The sequence below is a fragment of the Nelumbo nucifera genome, chromosome 3 (genome assembly GCF_055504915.1).
Source record: "Nelumbo nucifera cultivar China Antique chromosome 3, China Antique-T2T, whole genome shotgun sequence".
NCBI classification, from domain to species: Eukaryota; Viridiplantae; Streptophyta; class Magnoliopsida; order Proteales; family Nelumbonaceae; genus Nelumbo; species Nelumbo nucifera.
In genome coordinates, this window is record NC_142651.1 from 101,735,512 (window position 1) to 101,753,628 (window position 18,117).

General features: G+C 36.8%; 1 protein-coding gene across 1 annotated transcript; it reads left to right on the forward strand.

The window, feature by feature from the left end:
* Window positions 1-9,633: 9,633 nt before the first annotated feature.
* On the forward strand, window positions 9,634-10,302 carry LOC104599071 (protein SRC2-like). The gene has a single exon (XM_010261434.1). The coding sequence runs from the start codon at window positions 9,634-9,636 to the stop codon at window positions 10,300-10,302; it is 669 nt and encodes a 222-aa protein (XP_010259736.1).
* The last annotated feature ends 7,815 nt before the right edge of the window (window positions 10,303-18,117 follow it).

The window sequence follows — 18,117 nt, forward strand, 5'->3', positions numbered from 1 at the left end:
GGCAGTGCTTTCGACCATCATCCCCGAGACGGGCTCCGAGATCTGCTCCCCCTCGGCTTGGGGGGACCCCTCGGCCTCCCTTGGTGTCATGGATGCAGTGCTCTCACAGGGAGGTTATCGCCTCGGTGGCTGCCCTCGGCACCCTCGGAGGCTACCCTATCCCTCAACACCATCACCTCTCGCTGAAAGGGAACGACGACCAATTGACCTAAGGGAGAAAGGGGGGAAGGAGTCCGAGGATAGCTCCCTTCCGAAGCATTTGGAAGTTCATAGCACTCAGGGTCAGAATCTGAGAAAGACATGACTGGAATGAAAACAAAAATAGTTACATAGAAAGGACGAAGGAAAGAAGAGTGAAGATGAGGTGTGTCGAAAAGTTGATGGACTGGGAGCGGTGTTCACTCGATAGCAAGGAAGCCTAGAGACAAATGATGAAGAAAAATTGCTAATAAGGCTCTTATTTATAAAAAAATGAATGGCTTAGATCTTGTCAGATCCAATGGTCGTGAAGCCTTCGCCTTCGCTGACCATCCGCGGTATGACACTTGGCACCCAGCCTCGGGGAAACGAAAGGACGCCTAGTAAACCAACATGTGCCTAGCCTCGGGAAAGCAAAACGATGCCTAGTGAACCGACGCTCAGCCTCAGGAAAACAAAACGACGCCGGGCAAACTGACGGGCCCGTTTATCGCAACCCACCGGTTTGGATGCACAAACTCGATTAACGCGTAGACCGGTTCGCCCAGAGCACTCATCCCCCCTACGGAAGGCTCTCCTCGCGCCAGACCCATATCGGGCACAATCCTGGTGCGTCAGCTACTAAATCCCGTACCGCACACGACCCCCAGACCATCACCGCCTGAGTATAAGGCATAGGCTCGACTCAGCCGGGCCCCCCTCCACCTCGGGCTCCCTAGTCGAAGCCGAGGCATCCACAGCTTCACTTCTCTTTCGCGAATTGAAATCAGGCCAAAGAAAAAGCAAGACGAAGGCGATGCCACTATAGGGTACACTCCGTTGAACAAGCCCGATGGCACCTACCAATATCGACACTCCCTTTGGCCAAAGCTGATGCCCCTTTCGAACCCCCACCTCGGCCTCGAGAGTGGGGGGCAAGTGATCTAGGCGCATTCGGCTGGCTTGTACAAGGTTGACACGTGTTAAATGGAGGATGTCCGCATAGGCTTACCATGAGGATGCTCAGGGTTACCTGACGCGGACCAGGCGGCCCCAGTCACAGGGTGCCGTGTGGCACTGGCAGAACATCTCGCCAGGCCCTCGTACGACTTGCATCTAGACCATCCAAGCCCAACTACCCCTGGCAGCTGCGACTATAAATGCAAGGCACCCCTACAAGGTAAAGGATTTGAAACTTTTGGATATCTAGTGCTCTCTCCTCTAAGGACGTAGCGCTACTTGAGACCTCGTCTGGACCCTTCAATTCCAAACTCATCACTTACCTAGTGCACATATTGACTTGATCGTCAGAGTCCTTGCCTCGGGTAGTCACCCGAGACCTCTGACACTTTCTCCCTCGCACATTCACTACAGTGGGAACAACATCTCGTCCTCCCTCGGACACCCTTCTCAGTACCATCTCCCCCGGACCCTCAAAGCCTTCAGCCCTCCTTTGAAGCTTGAGAGTGAAATTACTTTGTTGCCCACGACCAAACCATACATCAACACCTTATTTGTCTCTATTGGATATCCATTTACAAATTCAATGATTTTGTGAATAGAAAAGAGGTTTTAGGGGTGTTTTGATATGCTGGCATGTTTAAGTAAGAGCATTTTGGAGTTCACATGAGTGCCCCCACAATGCCCCACATCATATCCTAACTGTATATTAGGAATATCTCCCGATTTCAAGTACGAGAAATGGTGAAACATCATCGAGAGATGTTCTCATATGAATTCAGCATTTTGGGGTTTTTTGGGTTTAAGGCTTATTGGTTCAAATCTTTTTTGGGGTGTGGGGTTAAGGGATTTTTTTTTTTGTGAAATAAAAAACAATTTAGTAAAATGGACTGGCGGGATCACATCTGCGCCACACAGAGGGCGCCCCACAATGCATTTGTTGGGTTAAGGGATCATTCTTCAATTCAATGCATTTGTGAGTGTAACAATCATATGATTTCTTACTCAACTTTAATTTTCTCGATAATTTGGTTTATTTTGGATAGAATTTGGGTCACCTGTCTTTGTGATCGGCAATTTGGTCTGGCTTTCTCGCTTGATAGGCTATTCAAATGGATAGGCTACGGGATTAGATTGTGAAGCGAAAGAAAATCAAGCAAATTCCGGGCGAGCCAAATGTAGGCCCGTTGATGATTCCATCAATGGCATTGGATCATGATTTCATTGCAAATGATTGAGAATCTCTTATGACATTTACTGATCCATAGGAGGAATCACTTAAATGCCAAAAAAGGGATTGTGTCAATGATATATGTAATCGATAACTATTAGGCTGAAACACATTCAATTCAAGTGCTAGGACATAAGGTTGTACCAATGGAACCGGACATGAAACCATTTTGGAGACTGATTTCTGGTCAAACAGTTAGATTGTCCAGTTCGAATAAACGATTTGTTTTTATTAAAAAAATAGCCAAAAACCATTATCAAGGTTGATGAATTAACAGTTCAGCCATTCAGATCAACGGATCACTAACCAAATTAACAGTTTTTTGTCTAAAAACGATTTTAAGATGAAACAGAACCAATTGCCTGACCAATTCCCTTATCAACCGGTCCGGTCCGGTTTTCAAAACCACTTTGTCCAATAAAAACTCAATGCTTGCATAACCCATTCGTTGACACTTGACAGTTTCCTCTCCTGTCGTTGAATTAGGGAATTGTGCACTACTAGATCTAGATGGCTCTTATCCCTATAGATAATTTGCACAGTCAGATGAAATTTGACCAGCACGAGGTGGTGATTGGTGAATCTCAGCAAGCTTTTAACTTTCAACAAAGTTTTTAGTAAAGTGTTCATACAACCACATGGTTAAATAAGAAAAAACCTCGCTAATTAATTAATTTTGTGGGGTAGCATGTGACGTGCTAACTGTATAAGTCTTCGACCCCATTAATTTGTGTCAAGCGAGGCGTCGTGTTCCGAGTTCCGACGAGCCGGCGACGGGGATCACCTGCGAGGCTGCGACCCTCACAACCTTCTGAATGAGGGGTTTCTGGAAATCTAGAACGAGATGGAGTAGTTGTTCTTCATAGTCGTCGAATCGGTGGGAGAGTTGCAGGGGTCCGAGAAATCGCCGGAGTGGGTATCTTTCTCTTGCTTTCTTGACAGGCAAGACTAAAAATAGAGGAGGCAAATACTATACATCTGCAAATTTAGAGAATATATTGGCATTTCTATTGATCAGCCCTACCGATACATTTAATCATATCTTTGCACTGTCTCCAAATAAATAGTTAATGGCTAAAGCGTGAACTCTGCAAGACTGCACCGACAGAGAAAGAGAAAGTAATCCACTTACATTACAATTGCGCGATAGCCCGAGTCTGAAGCCAACTGCAATGAGAATGGCTTTCAGTCGTTCACGGCCAGTGAACGCGAAATCTAAATCGACAAACCCTTTCGGATGTTGGAAGGTGGCTTATGTGGCGGAGATGGTATTTCGTTTGGCAAGGAAACTCCGACAAACTTATACCAGAAGTTCAATTTCCCTTCTGGGTCTTGTGAGGGTTGAGTGACGGGATAGCTTACGGCGAGATCAGAAGTCCTCTCGCCGGCTCTGTCAAAGAGCTCCTTAATCGGGACTCGGACCTCTCCAACGTACTTGGGATCGGCAAGCCTGCGGTCGCAATAGAGCTCGAGAACGAGGTGGGCTTGGTCGTCTCGGATGGCAGATTCATGGATTTTGAATTTCATCTGGAAATCCCAGAAGGGGTTTGTGCTGCCGTCGTTGTCAGCGGGCGTTTGCTGCTTAGAATCTGGATCGCCGTCGATGAAACCCACCACATACACCTTCATCTTGAACAAGCTTCTCACCTGCAATTTTCTCACATTCTTGACTCCTTGCGCAGAGATTAGGCGAATATCCAAGGTCGGCGACCCCATTTCGTTTCTCTTCCTCGAGGGTGTTGTTTGGAAGGACAATTGTTGAAATTAGATGCTTATGACTTCTAATTTACCTATACTGATGGTCTGTGCTAACGTAGCCGGAATTACGGTAATTGGAGCAAGTGTGTAACTTGTCTTAGTACTCATTTTGTTAGTACTTCATTTGCGGGGTCTTTTGTTTTTGTTTTTTTGTTTTTGGGTTAATAGCATACAAGGGCAATTTTTGGGGTTTAATATCAATAAAGGTAATATATTTAAAAAAAAATTAAAAATAGATTAACTTTTTAAAAACAATATCAATAAAGGGCAAAAACACTCTTCATCTTCTTCTTGTCATTTGTTCACCAGAGCCGTCGCCCGCTGCCGCCTTCGCCCACCTCCACCTCCGCCTTTGGCAATGTTGCCGAAGATGGGTGGAGACAGAGGTGGCGGTGGCGGCAGACAGAGGAATGACCACCAGCGCTGCCGCTGCCACCTCTGGCAACGTTGCCGGAGATGGGTGAAGACAGAGGTGGCGGTGGCGGTAGCGGCGGGTAGAGAAATGACCACCAGCGCCACCGTTGCCATCTCAGCCTCCGGCCACCTCCGGCAACATTGCCGGAGGTGGAGGTGAAGGTGGGTGGATGCAGCAGCAGGCGGTAGCGAATGACGGTGGCGGACGGCGGCTCTAGTGAACAAATGGCAAGAAGAAGAAGAAGAAGAACAGTGTTTTTGCCCTTTATTGATATTATTTTTAAAAAGCTGACATATTTTTGAAATTTTTTTAAATATATTACTTTTATTGATATTAAATCCCGAAAGTTGCCCTTATATGCTAGAAACCCTTTGTAATATGGCATTACCGAGTTGGGATCTCTTACCAACAAAACAAGTTTCAACACCCTACCAACTTGATCCGCCACCACACATCTCATGCATAACAAGTTTTACTTTTATGATAAGCCCCAATTTCATAATGAGATGTGTACTGTCAAATCAAGTTGGAATTTGTTTTGTTGGCAGGAGATCCCAACTCGACATTAGTTGTAGGAAATATAATAGTGTTGAGATAATGTTGGGACCGTTGTATTGGTAGCAGTTCCCTATCGTTTCATGCAATGCAACAGACAACAAGCCTTGGCTTTACAAGGTGAGCCCATCTAAATAATTAAGGTCCCGTTTGATTCACGGGAATAGGGGTCTTGAATTAGAATTGAACTATTCCGATTCCAATTGTTTGGTTGGGTGGAATTGGAATCCCATTCCCATTGTTGTTGAATGACATTCCCCTATTTGAGGGAATGGCCATTCCTTGCCCCTTCCTTGGGAATAAAATCCTATTCATGTTGATTCCAAATTCTATTCCTATTCCTATCTTAACCAAATATGCCATGGGAATGAACTATTTTGATTCTGATTCTGGAGGATTCCAATTCCGATATTGCAAAACAAATGGACGGTAAGCCATGATTGATGAAAACCCCGAAAAGTCCAAAATAACTATTTTAAAGCAAAAAAAAGGCTTTCTCATTAAAGCTTCTTTTGGCAGCGTGTTCCAAAGAAGCTCCTCTATTTCAGCCACGTTTTTGGCATTCGAAACATAATGATCGACTTTCTGGATTTTCATCAAATACAACTTCTAACATTTTTGTGTAGGGCCCAACTCAAAACACCAATATGTTTCAAAAGCCTTCCCAAACAGGTACTTAGTGTTTTTCTAAAACAGCTCAACTAAGCTTTAACCCTCCAAAAGAAGCAAAATGGGACCTTTGTAGCTTCTTTTTTTTAAAAAAAGAATAGAAATGCACTACACACAACGAGGGGTAGTATGTCCCCAAAAGTTAGCAGAACAAATAAGAAGAGAAAGGGGAAGAGATGAGGTGCTAAAATCTAAAGAAGAAGAAGAAGAAAGAACCTCATGAGCAAGTCAGTCAGTTGCCTGATTTGCTTCTCTAAAAACATGTTGATACTGACAACCTCCTTTGATCAGATCTCTCTTCCACAAGCAACTTGAGATAATACCTTTTAGCTTCCAAGGAATATCCACCTTCCTTTTGAGGTAGGAGATGACAAGAGACGAATCACCCTCAATGATGATAGGAAACTCCCTATAGTTTGTGGCTTGGATGTGGGCTTCCCATGTGGCCCATGCTTCAACCTGGTTGATAGAGCATGTACCAAGTTTATAAGCTTTGACCGCAAGTAGCTTACCAAGATGGTTCCAGACTATAATACATGCCACTGAACATTTTCCGTTACTACTGCGAGAGGCATCAAAATTTATTTTAATATAGACATATTTTAGAGCATTCCAACTAATTTGTTTCCAAATCTTGCGAAATGTGATAGAGATACTAAACTTACTCTCATAAAAAATTTCCATAAACATATTGAGAGCTTTATCTAAAATTATTGGAATGGGAGTAGTAACCTCATTAAAGGTTTTGGAGTTCCTATTTTTCCAAACAACCTAGAGAACAAAAGCTAGTTTTTCCTTTATGAATAGAATCTTGTTTTCTTTTTTTAATGCACATTCTTGTCCACCAAGCATAGATTTTCATTTTCATTTGGGCCCTCCAAAGGTGTGTTTAACGTAAGCCTAACTTGCTTTGTGTGATCATAAATATGTTCAATATCTTTCTCAAACCCATAAAAACTGCAAGAGCCATCAATATTGAGTCCTTTTTTTCTCAAATTGCTTTTAATAGGCAGCCTATTATTAAACTGAAAAAATTGAAATAATTTAATCTTTGGAAGGCATTTCAAGTTCTAAATGTTATTCAGCCAATTAAAGTTGCCAATTGGGTTTCAAATAGAGGAACATTTAAGCAAACAAGTTGTTTTTATTGAGAAGGTCCCCTTGGGATTACACCCCTAAACCTTTCTGTCCTCCATGTACTTAGGGGCAATATGAATAGTCTTAATGTCTTTCCAAACATTTTCAAAGACCTCAACTTTAATTTTGTCCTTCCTCCAACAATCCTTCTCAAAATCTATCATTTCTGCTACTTTAATATTAATATTTGTGATATTTTCATGGTTCAAAGTTTCAGTTAGAGGTCTGTCATATACCCAATTATCTAGTTAGAAATTTATAGTACTTCCATCACCCACTTGCCAACGGGATCCCATTTTAATGAGATCTCTAGCAAGGAGGATGCCTTTCCAGGCCCAAGAGATTCTCTTTTTAATTTTGGTGTCCAAAAAGTTTTCCCTTCTCAAATATTTATTCTTAGTAACTTTTACCCATGAATTATTTTCCTCATTCCATATCCTCCACCCTAACTTAACCAAATTGGCCTCATTGACCCAATGAAGTCTTCTTATTCTCATACCTACCTACCTTTTGGGAGTACAGGATTTTTCCCAATTTATCAAGTAGAGAGCTTTCTTACCATTAATATTGTCCCAAAGAAAATCTCTTTGAATTTTATCCAACTCATCTATAGAATTTTTAGGGATTTTAAAGGAACTCATTATATATTGAGGCATCATGTTTGTTGTTGAATTGATAAGGGTTAATCTACCTGTAGTTGATAGAGAATGTTTTTTTCCAATTAGCCAATTTATTCATCATTTTCTCTTTGATATGAGTAAATGTGTTCTTTGTAACTCTTCCTGTGAGAATGGGGGCCCCTAAATAAGAATTAGATTTATCCTCCAAAGGGATTTTGAACATTTTAGAGAGCATCTTCTAGAATCTATGAGGAGTATTCTTTAAGAAACAAACTGCAGATTTGTTAAAATTTGGACATTGGCCTGAGGCCTTTGCATAATTTGTAATGATTTCCTTAATTTTCATGCACGTAGGAATGGTAGTATTTGCAAAAATGAAGCATTCATCTGCAAATTGCATGATAAGAATCTTTGGACCCCCTCTCGAAATTTTACAACCAATATGCTTTTCATTATTCTTTGCTTCTTTTTCCAGTTTCTTTGAGAGTGCTTCAACACATAGAACAAAGATGTAAAGAGATAGAGGGTCTCCTTGCCTAATACCTCTACTAGGTTTAAATTCATTTGCTAGACTTCCATTAATTAAAATCTTATAGGAGACCATTTTTATAGACTCCATAACCCATGCAATCCATTTTTCATGAAAGCCAAATTTCTTTAGAACTTTCTCAATAAACTCCCATTCCAATTTGTCATAGGTCTTCTCCATATCAATTTTACTGGCCATAATCCCTGAGCTTCTTTTCTTCTTTTTCATAGTATGTATCATCTCATGCACAATAAGAATATTATCATTTATTTGTCTGTTTGGCACAACGACACTCTAATAAGAGGATATAATTTTGTCTAGGAGATGTTTAATCCTATTGACAAGGATTTTAGTTATGATTTTATAAAAGACATTACAAAGACTGGTAGGCCTGTAATCATTCATAGTTTTAGGGTTCTTTTTTTTTATCAGAGTGATAAAAATCTGGTTCAAAATCCTAGATAATTTTCCACTATGGAAGAAAGCTTTAACTACAACACACACTGAATCTCCTATAATATTCCAGAATTTTTTGAAAAATGAAACATTTAAGCCATTTGGACCTGGAGCCTTGAGATCCTTCATAGACTCAAGAGCATCACAAGTCTCAACATTTGTAACATCTCTAGATATTTGAGCATCATGCTACTCAGTAACACATTGGTCAATTTCATTTATAAAATCTAAGTACCCTCTGATTTGAACCTTTGCCTATATTTTTCTATGAAGTGAGAAATTCCTGATTCGTCATTGATCCAATTGCCCTCATCATTTTTTACTTTAATAATCCTATTTCGATATTATAGTAGCCATTGTATGAAAGAACTTATTGTTACTGTCTCTCGAATTGATCCGGTCAATTCTCGCTCTTTGAGTGCAATAAGCCTCATCCCTTTCCAACAATTTATCAAGTTGTTTTTGAAGAACATTTTCAAGATTTAAGAGGGTGATATTATTTGAATCTTTAAAAATGTCTTTTTGAACTTGATTCAATCTATTAACTAGATATTTTTTTTTTCCAAGGTATTGCCGAAATGTTTTTTGCTCTACTTCTTTTAGCTCTTTCGCAAGGTTGTTTCTCTCTTTTTTTTTTTCTTATAAATCTGATAGCCTTAGACCCATTAACCTCAATATTCCAACCTCTACCAACAACCTCAGAGATATTTGGGTCGATACATCACATAGCTTCGAATTTGAAAGGTTTGGGATCCAAAAATTCATCAAACTAGTATGTACTAAAAGGGGGGAATGATCTGAAGCCGAGAAGGGTAGGTTAGAGAGGGGCTTCTTCAAGCGTCAGTGAAAACAACCCATCAAACTGCAGCCCTCCCAAACGGGCCCTCAAAATTCTAATTAACCCGCCCTAAGTCAAAGGTTAACCACAAGATTTGGTCGAACCGTATTTGCTCCGTAACTTTGACCCTTCTCTTTGGCGATTTGTTTACGACTATTAAATACATCTCATTTGCCAGATTGCATCTTGTGTGTGTGTGTGTGTTGTTTTTTTTTTTTTTTGGTTTTTGGTTTTGTGTAATATTCCATCTTCTCTTCTGAATGTGAAACAGAAGATTTAGAAGAGAAGATGGAAAACAGATTAGAGATAACTGTGATCTCGGCGAGGGATCTCAGAAACGTGAGGAGGGTTTTCAAGAGCCATATGAGAGTCTATGCCGTGGTTTCCGTCAGCAGCGATCCCAATAAAATCCAGAGAACGCCCGTCGACCAAAAGGGCGGGACGAATCCCAACTGGAATTGCACCATGAACTTCAGTCTTGGTGAGTGCGATTTGTCCGTCCACCGGAACAAACCGATCCTCCTTTCCTTCAAGCTCTGTTGCAACCGGACTCGGGGCGACAAGCTTTTAGGGGAGGTCTTCGTGCCCATCATAGATCTTCTCAACAACGCTCCGCCCACCGGGAATTCTACGCCGACGCGTACAATCTCTTGCCAGGTCCGTGATCTGTTAGGAAATCTGCATGGTATACTGAATTTCTCGTATAAGTTTCGTGGCACAGGCGGCTGGCAGCAGCAGCCGGGGCATGGCACCTTCCCCTCCGATGGTGCATCAGAGACGTCCCCATGTACGCCGACGGTTGCGGCAGATGTGGCGGAAAAAGGAATCGACGACCAGTCTCTCGGGGAAGAGGAACCGGATCAATGTCAGAGCACGGCTGACTCAGAGGAGGGAGAGGATTCTGACTCTGAGGATTATGAGGACGCGGATGACCATTTGCAGCAGGATGTGATTTAAAAATTTGTTAGATTTATCAATTCTGTCAATTTTTTTCTATTTAATCTTCCGCTTGTAAATTGCTATATTTCATCCAGTAAGACGAGATGATTGCATGCGGATTTTGCGTGCGAGCGAGCGAAACATTTTATTATTCAACCAAACCTTTCCCATCGATTCCTAATAATAATAATAATAATAAGGGAAAATTGCAGATTAATATCTTCTATTTTGAGTCTAGTCTCATTTTGAATTTAAAAAATGTGTACTTAAACTTTTAAAATTACTAATTTAATACCTACTATTAATTAGCTGTTAGTTATATATATCACATGGCATCATGTATGACTTAAAATGTTTGGAAATATCAAAATTACCCTTTCAAATAAAACACTAGTCATCATCTTAATAAAGAACATGAAACTGAGGTATACGTTTTGGATACTCCATCTAAGTCACCATGAAAACTGCATTGTTGCCCACTATAAGAGGACCATTTTTCACTAAATTTGCAGCAATTTGATCATGCTGGTCTAGATCTCATTGTTGAGGACACTGGCAAGGTAGATGATTAGATAAAATTTTAGTGAGAGGACTCAAGTATTTCTTTAGTTTTGGAAGGTATTTTGGGACATGAAATATCTATTTTGAAAGCGCAAACAAATAAGCTTTAAGAGTTTATTAAGTTGAGAAGTAATTTTTTTTCCTTTGTTTAAGAATTTTGAACTGACATTTACCATCATGATCTACATGGTTGTGTTTGTTTTACATTTTCAATTTACTTTCAAAATTTAACTAAAAATATTATACTCAGAAATCGAGAAAGTTTTGGCCGCTAAAATCTTAAGGCTCAATTTGGAAGGAGTACAAATACAAATATGTGTTGTGCAAATACATACAAAATAATACACAATACATGACTTTGCACTCTACATATTTGTATTCGTACTCTTTCCAAATTGAGCCTAAAGACCCATTTCTTCTTTTTGTTCCATAGTTTTGCTTACAATCACGTTGACTGTCGACAAACTTGGAAGAAGAAACCAGAAATCCCAATTCTACACAATAGATGACTAGTGCACTGTATCGTGCATTTCTATTCATGCATCAAAAGGGTAACTAGCTTTCATGTAGCCAATAAATTAGTTTCTTCCAAGGCTCTAGCAGTGGTGCTCGACGTTCAAGAGAAAATTGTTGTCGGTTGCCAAATTTGGGCATTTAGATGGTTGATAGAGAAAATTAGATGATACTCAAGAGGGCATTTGTGTCTTTTCACTTGCCACTAACGGTGGTTAACAATGTTGGACTAAACTAGCACGTTTTGGAAGTTTAGGTATTGGATAGGCATGTTTTGAAGTTCGGGGACCAAAGTGAGACTAGGCCCAAAGTATAGAGTACTAATATGCAATTTTCCCTAATGATGATGATGATGATGAGAACGTAGCAACAAAGGGAGGAATTGGCATTTACTTAGCACACAACACCTGATGCAAATCTTTTCGGACAGAATTCGTTTCTATACAAACATAGATGGATGAAAAGACCGCACCAACACATATGTTGTTAGGACAGAGGTTGGAGGGGTGTAATTCGGCATGTCTTAGCTTGATTTATATTTTATGTTGAAGTTTGAGTTTGATTCAAATAAATATTTGATGAATTCGAGTTCTGCTCCAAAGTTTGAAAAACTAATATATTGTTATAATTTATAATTATATAATGTATTTTTATAATATATAATATAGATTAATTGAATCAGGCCTATGAGTGCTTACACAAATTTCATGTATTTAATTAACATAAAATATGGAGACAAATTACAAAAATGAATTTGTAATAAAGAAAATACAAGAGATGAAACTCTCTTTGATTTTGATCAATAATGTGAGCAACCTCTAATTAACAGTTAAATTTAGTGAAGACAAAGGCTATTGGCATGGTTCTCGTACTTTTCAAAGTGTTGATGTAGATTTTTTTTCTTTTTAATTTGGTGCTTCTATAGAGTTGATGTAGATTTCTTCATTTTGAGCTATTGACTTGATTAGTTATGACTAATACTTCTCTAAGAGCAACTTTCTTGCAATGGATTGATCTTTTTGAGAGAGCTTGAATCCAAGGATGGAGTAGAGAACTAAGAAGCTTCTTTCCTTTTTTCTTCTCTCTTGATCTTGAAGCAGTTGGAGTTTGTAAGAACTTGTGGTTGCTTACAAGTTTCAAGTGTTGGTGTGAGTGAATGAGAGCTTATGTAAATGTGATTGTCAAAAGAGAGTTACCCTTTATTCCTAGCCTAGCCTAGGATGAGGGCTGCCACCTCAACCCACTTTGTTAACCAACTCTATGTAAGTGGGTGTTAAATTAGGGTTAACTCTCATTGAAATTCAATTGGAATTAAGTTTGCCCTCATTGGAATCTTCTACCAGACTTTGTCCAAGAACGTGAGTCCAAGGATTTTTAGCTCGGTTTGATTTTTCCATGTTTAGGCGCTTTCTCTCTTCAAATGGGATTTTTGAGTAAGTGCTTTTAAATACATTTTAAGTATTTTGTATGATGATGTTCTAAATGTTTTTTATAGGAAAAGTATAGTCTGACTCGGCTCAACATTTAAAATGATGCTACAAGTTGGTTCAAAAACCAACAATACTTTTACATTCGACTATACATTTCAAATTATAAAAACCATTGCCATGTCATCGAAGGCTTATTTGGTTGTTGCCAACATGGGACTCTTAATCCATGTTGGACACAACAAAAAGCATATACTGAAATTGTCCTTAATGTTGGGTTATTTGAAAATAAAAAAAAAAGGTTTTCAGTTTCTTCCCACTCCCTCTGCCTTTTGATCTCCCTCCCACTCTCCCACTTTCACAGTCATCTTTCTTTGCTCAATGACTGTGTGATTTGAAGAAAGGATTTTACATTTTCTCTATCAATTTTTCTCGTTCACTCCCTCTCTATCAATCTATCATTCTCCCTCAATCTCTTTCACTTTGTTTCTCAGTTAACCTCTCATTCTCTCTCTCTCATTCAATCTTTCATTCTCCCTTATTCTCTTTCTCGGTCGATCTCTTCTTTTCCCTCAATCTCTATTGTTCTCTCTCAGTTTCTCTTCCGCTCCCTCTCTCATTCTTTTTTTTTTTCTTACACACTTATACAATATTAACTAGACCGTATTAAATAACATAAGACCAATTTGGTATGGTTCTAACTTCCTCATCCCAATTTGATAAAAATTCACAAGAAACTCTTGTCTATGAAATTTACACCAACTTGATAGAAGTTTATAACTTGATTGTACAAGTGGTTGGTCTTATGTTCTGTTATACAATAGGGTTAGGGAGGGTTTTTCATTTCCATGTACGAAGAGGGTTTGGATTCTCAAAACCCAATCTGCTATAGGTTTTGGGGCAGGTACAGGTTGGGTGGTTTAGAAAGGTGGGTTGGGTCTAAAATTTACAAAATCCTTCATGAACCCGCCTTGTTGCCACCCTTACTATTAGCCTTTCCACAAATAGCTTACATATGTGTGGCTTGTGGGTTTGATCCTATGCCTTCTAAATGGAATGAGTATGCCATGTGACCATCTCAACTACTTTCTATGCCTCATACTTTGAATTATTTCTCTTTTTGTTATCATTGTGAGTTCTAAAAGCAAAAGTGCCACACCTAATTTGAAAGAAAAACAATGATTTTTAAAACTAAAAAACATAGAAAATATGCCATTGGTTGTGTAGTTAATTTATGATTTTAAAAATAAAATGTTTTCCTTTAGTTGGTTTGATATTATGTTTCACTAGTGTAAATATGCACGCATGAAAGTAATATATTGACTATTGATCATATATGATACATGCTATTTGGATTTAACTTTTATGATCTTCATGGAATACAAGGCAAGTGTCCACTTTATATAATATAGATAAAGTATACAATGTTAGATTTCAATGCATTTAAATGTCAATTCATACGATCGGTAAAATAAGCTTTAAACCATTACTTATGAGAGGATTAGAGGGTGTATTAGTGTATAGAAGATTTTGGTGTGTGGTACCAAATAGTGGTTCATATTGGCTTTATTGAAGAGAAAACGTGTTTTTATTCTGGTAGCATTATTTTTATATGGTTTTAGAAATGAGGTTTATTTTCTAAATTAGAGGGAAAATGTTTTCCCTTCCTCGTCGCACCTTTTATTTCCAACTAATACAGCCTTACAATGTGTTTTTGTTTTACACCTAGTGATCCATAAAAGCTTTAAACCAGTACTTGCAAGCAAGGTTCAAAGTATCAGAAATGCAAGATGTATCAGAAAGACAATTTTAAGAGACGTATTGGGATATGCTTTGGATACATATGGATATAGACAAAAAATCAAAATACACATAAATATATAAAAAATTCAAATAAATCTTAAAAAATTTATTACTAACTATATTTACAAATTTTATATGATTGAAAAATAAGTCATTTAAATATAAAAACCATAATTTAATGGTTTATATAAAGTGTGAGTGTGTGACATATTGGAACACAATTAGTAACCGTTGAAAAAATGATGCAATAACTAAAATGTAAAAAAAAAACAAAAAAAAAAGTGTGAATGTCAATTTTCAAAAACCAATATAGTTAATCTTAATATTTATTAGTAGATAAATTTTAATAATTAATTCTATCATTTAGTAATAAAAATTTGTCACTCATTAAGAAAAGTGAAAATTTACTTAAAATAAAAAATACATATAATTATAGCAAACAAATATATGTGGCACATCGGTGAACTTGTAGTTGTTAAAACTTAAAATTAAGTGACCAAGGTTTGAATCTTGCTATAGCTAAAATTTGAAGTTTTTTACACTAACAAAACAAAATTAATGATAGGGGATCATTAATTAAAGGAATCAATGAGAGAATTTGAATTAGACGCTAAAATTCAAATTTAAATTTAAATTTGCCTTGGAGTAATTGACTAATTAATGAAAGAGAAATTAGACTTAAATAAACGACATTAATGAGAGATTCAATATTAAATATGCATTAACGATGGCCGATACATTGTGATATTTTGAACCTTGCTTGTAAGAGGGTTAGATTTCTAGACTTTTCTTGCTTAAACCTCCTAATTTTGAATTTATCCCCTTTTCGTTGCAGGGCATAAAAGGTACATATCACTTTTTAGGTTTATTACATTCCCTCTCATTATGTCCAATATTTAAGGCATTAATTCCCATTATTCCTTGTTGAGTCCTATATTTAAGGTATGTTAGTTTCACTTTATAAATTTCATCAATTAAATCCATGCATAATAATTAATTTTAATAGTGTAATAATATGTACTTCTTAAAATTGACCTAAAAACAAACCATTTATTTCTATCTAGGTGACAAATAAGCAAATCAACCACATTTGGGTCAAATGGGTTAATCCATGACATCATAATTAAATAATAAAGCTTTATAAATATATAACAATACAAAATTTATAGAAAATTGAAAAGTTTTGTGAAAAAATTTTAGCACACATCTAATATTAAATATTTTTCATATTAAACAAATTAATTATGATAAATAAGAAATATTTTTATTAATGAAGGAGACAAAATACAAAATTTAAAACCAACTTAGAAATGAAATTGTTTTCTCATTTGAGTAGAGGGCCAATGGTTCAACCATTCTAGTTAAATAGGTCACCCCATGTTTTCATGGCTGAATAATAAAATAAAAGGAATTACAAAAATACAAAAAGTGGGCACACTCTAATATTATACATTAATCTTAAATAAGAATTATTTTATTAATGATATAAATGAAATACAAAATTTAAAATTGATCCAAAAACAAAACTGTATTCTTATCTAAGTGGTTAGTCCAATGGTTATCCCATTTCCATTTGGCTAAAAAAGTACAGATTCTTTTTTTTGTTAATGTCAAAAATGGAATACAAGATTTAAAATTGGCTCAAAAGCACAACAATTTTTCTGTCCATGTATTAGGTCAATTATTCAATTGTTTAGGTCGAATGCATCAAACTGCAATGCCATAATTAAATAAAAATTAAAAATAGATTGGAATACAAAAAAAGTTATAAAATATATTTGGGCAAATATATCATATTATATATTCATCATGTTAAAAAATAAGTGTGATAAATAAGAATTACTTTAATTAATAATGGAAATGGAACATAAAAAAAATAGAATTAATATCTAACCTATTATCCCATTGGTTGAGTTAAATGGTTTAATGATTCAATTAACTAGGCAACCATTTCATGCCATCATTTTTTTTTCCTTTACAAGCATGCAATTTGGTGGTAAATGGACCAAATTAATACCCTTGGGGATGAAACTTGGGAGTGCTTGGGTTGGGTTTTTGTCAAAATTTAAATTGGCTTGGCTTGAAAACCCTAGGCCTCAAACAATGTAAAATGTTAGCTTAGTACAAGTCAATTTGCACCCCTAAATATCCAAGTTAGTGATGGCTTAACCAATTGATCAATTTGACCATAAGATGAAAAAACATTGATAAAAATCCACTCTTCTAAAAATCAATTGGAACCACATTTCCCTCCCATTAAAAAAGTAAACCTGTGACATCACAAGTAAAATAATGAAAAATAAAAAAATTATGCATGTTTTTAATATTATATTAAACAAAAATACATAAAAATGAAAATTTATTATTACTATACATGGAAATAGATAAATTTGAAAAAAAAAGAAAAAAAGAATTAATATCTTACCCACAATTCCTTGACTTTGTCTACTAAGTCAAAGGTTTTAACCAATAAAGTCAATTGATTGTTGACCAAGTCAACATTTTTTTTGCCTTGTATGACAAGTAGGGGTGGATTCGAGCCGAGCCGAGCCGAATAGTATCAGGCTCGAGCTCGGTTCGAGCCAGAACCTTGAGCTTGAGCTCGGCTCGAGTCAAAAGTTCATAAGCTCGAGCTCGGCTTGTTTTATATTTTATAAAAATATTTATTATATATTTTATTATAAAAACATTTTATAAACATAAAAATTATATACAAAAAATTTGTTTTATATTTAAAAATTAAGAATTATAACCATTATTAATTATAATATTTTTATTATATATTATTTTCTATAATTTTATTATATAAATATTATTATGTATATTATATATTCAAGCCGGCTCGCGAGCCTCACGAGCCGAGCTCTAGTAAGTTTGAGCTCGGCTGATTTATTAATCGAGCCACTGAATTGGGCTCGAGCTCGAACTTGAACTCGACTGAATTCGAGTGGAGCCGAGCTTTTCACGAGCCAAGCTTGAACAACTCGTAAAAAGCTCGGCTGGTTGCCACCCTTAATGACAAGACTGTTTTATTCAATTGTAAATTGAAAACATTGATTTAAATTACAAATAAGATTAATTTTAAGCTAGATCTTTGGGTCAGAAGGCAACAAACCCACCAATATGAATATGCTTCTATGACCTGTCTTCATCATTCGGGTTAAAATTGTTATTATAAATTTATTACTACTACTATTATCATCATCTTGTCACTTGTGCATATTTACTAGTTTCAGAAATACGGAAAGCAAAAGCATTTACAATAGAAAATAACTTTTGATGAGTTTATTCAAATTGAAAATTTGAAATAGTTCAATTTTCAATCATTGTTTCTCATTCGTTTTACCACAAAAAAATAGTTCATGTAAATGACATGAAACCAAGTTTTCCTTGTGTATATTCAGAGAAATAACAAAAAAAAAAGAAGGGAAAGCTCGTTTTATGGTTAACCAGCATTTGAGAAGCAGAAGACTCACTGCACTAGGTCACCGATTCAACCCGGTTCAACCGTCCGTTCTGATCTGAGTCT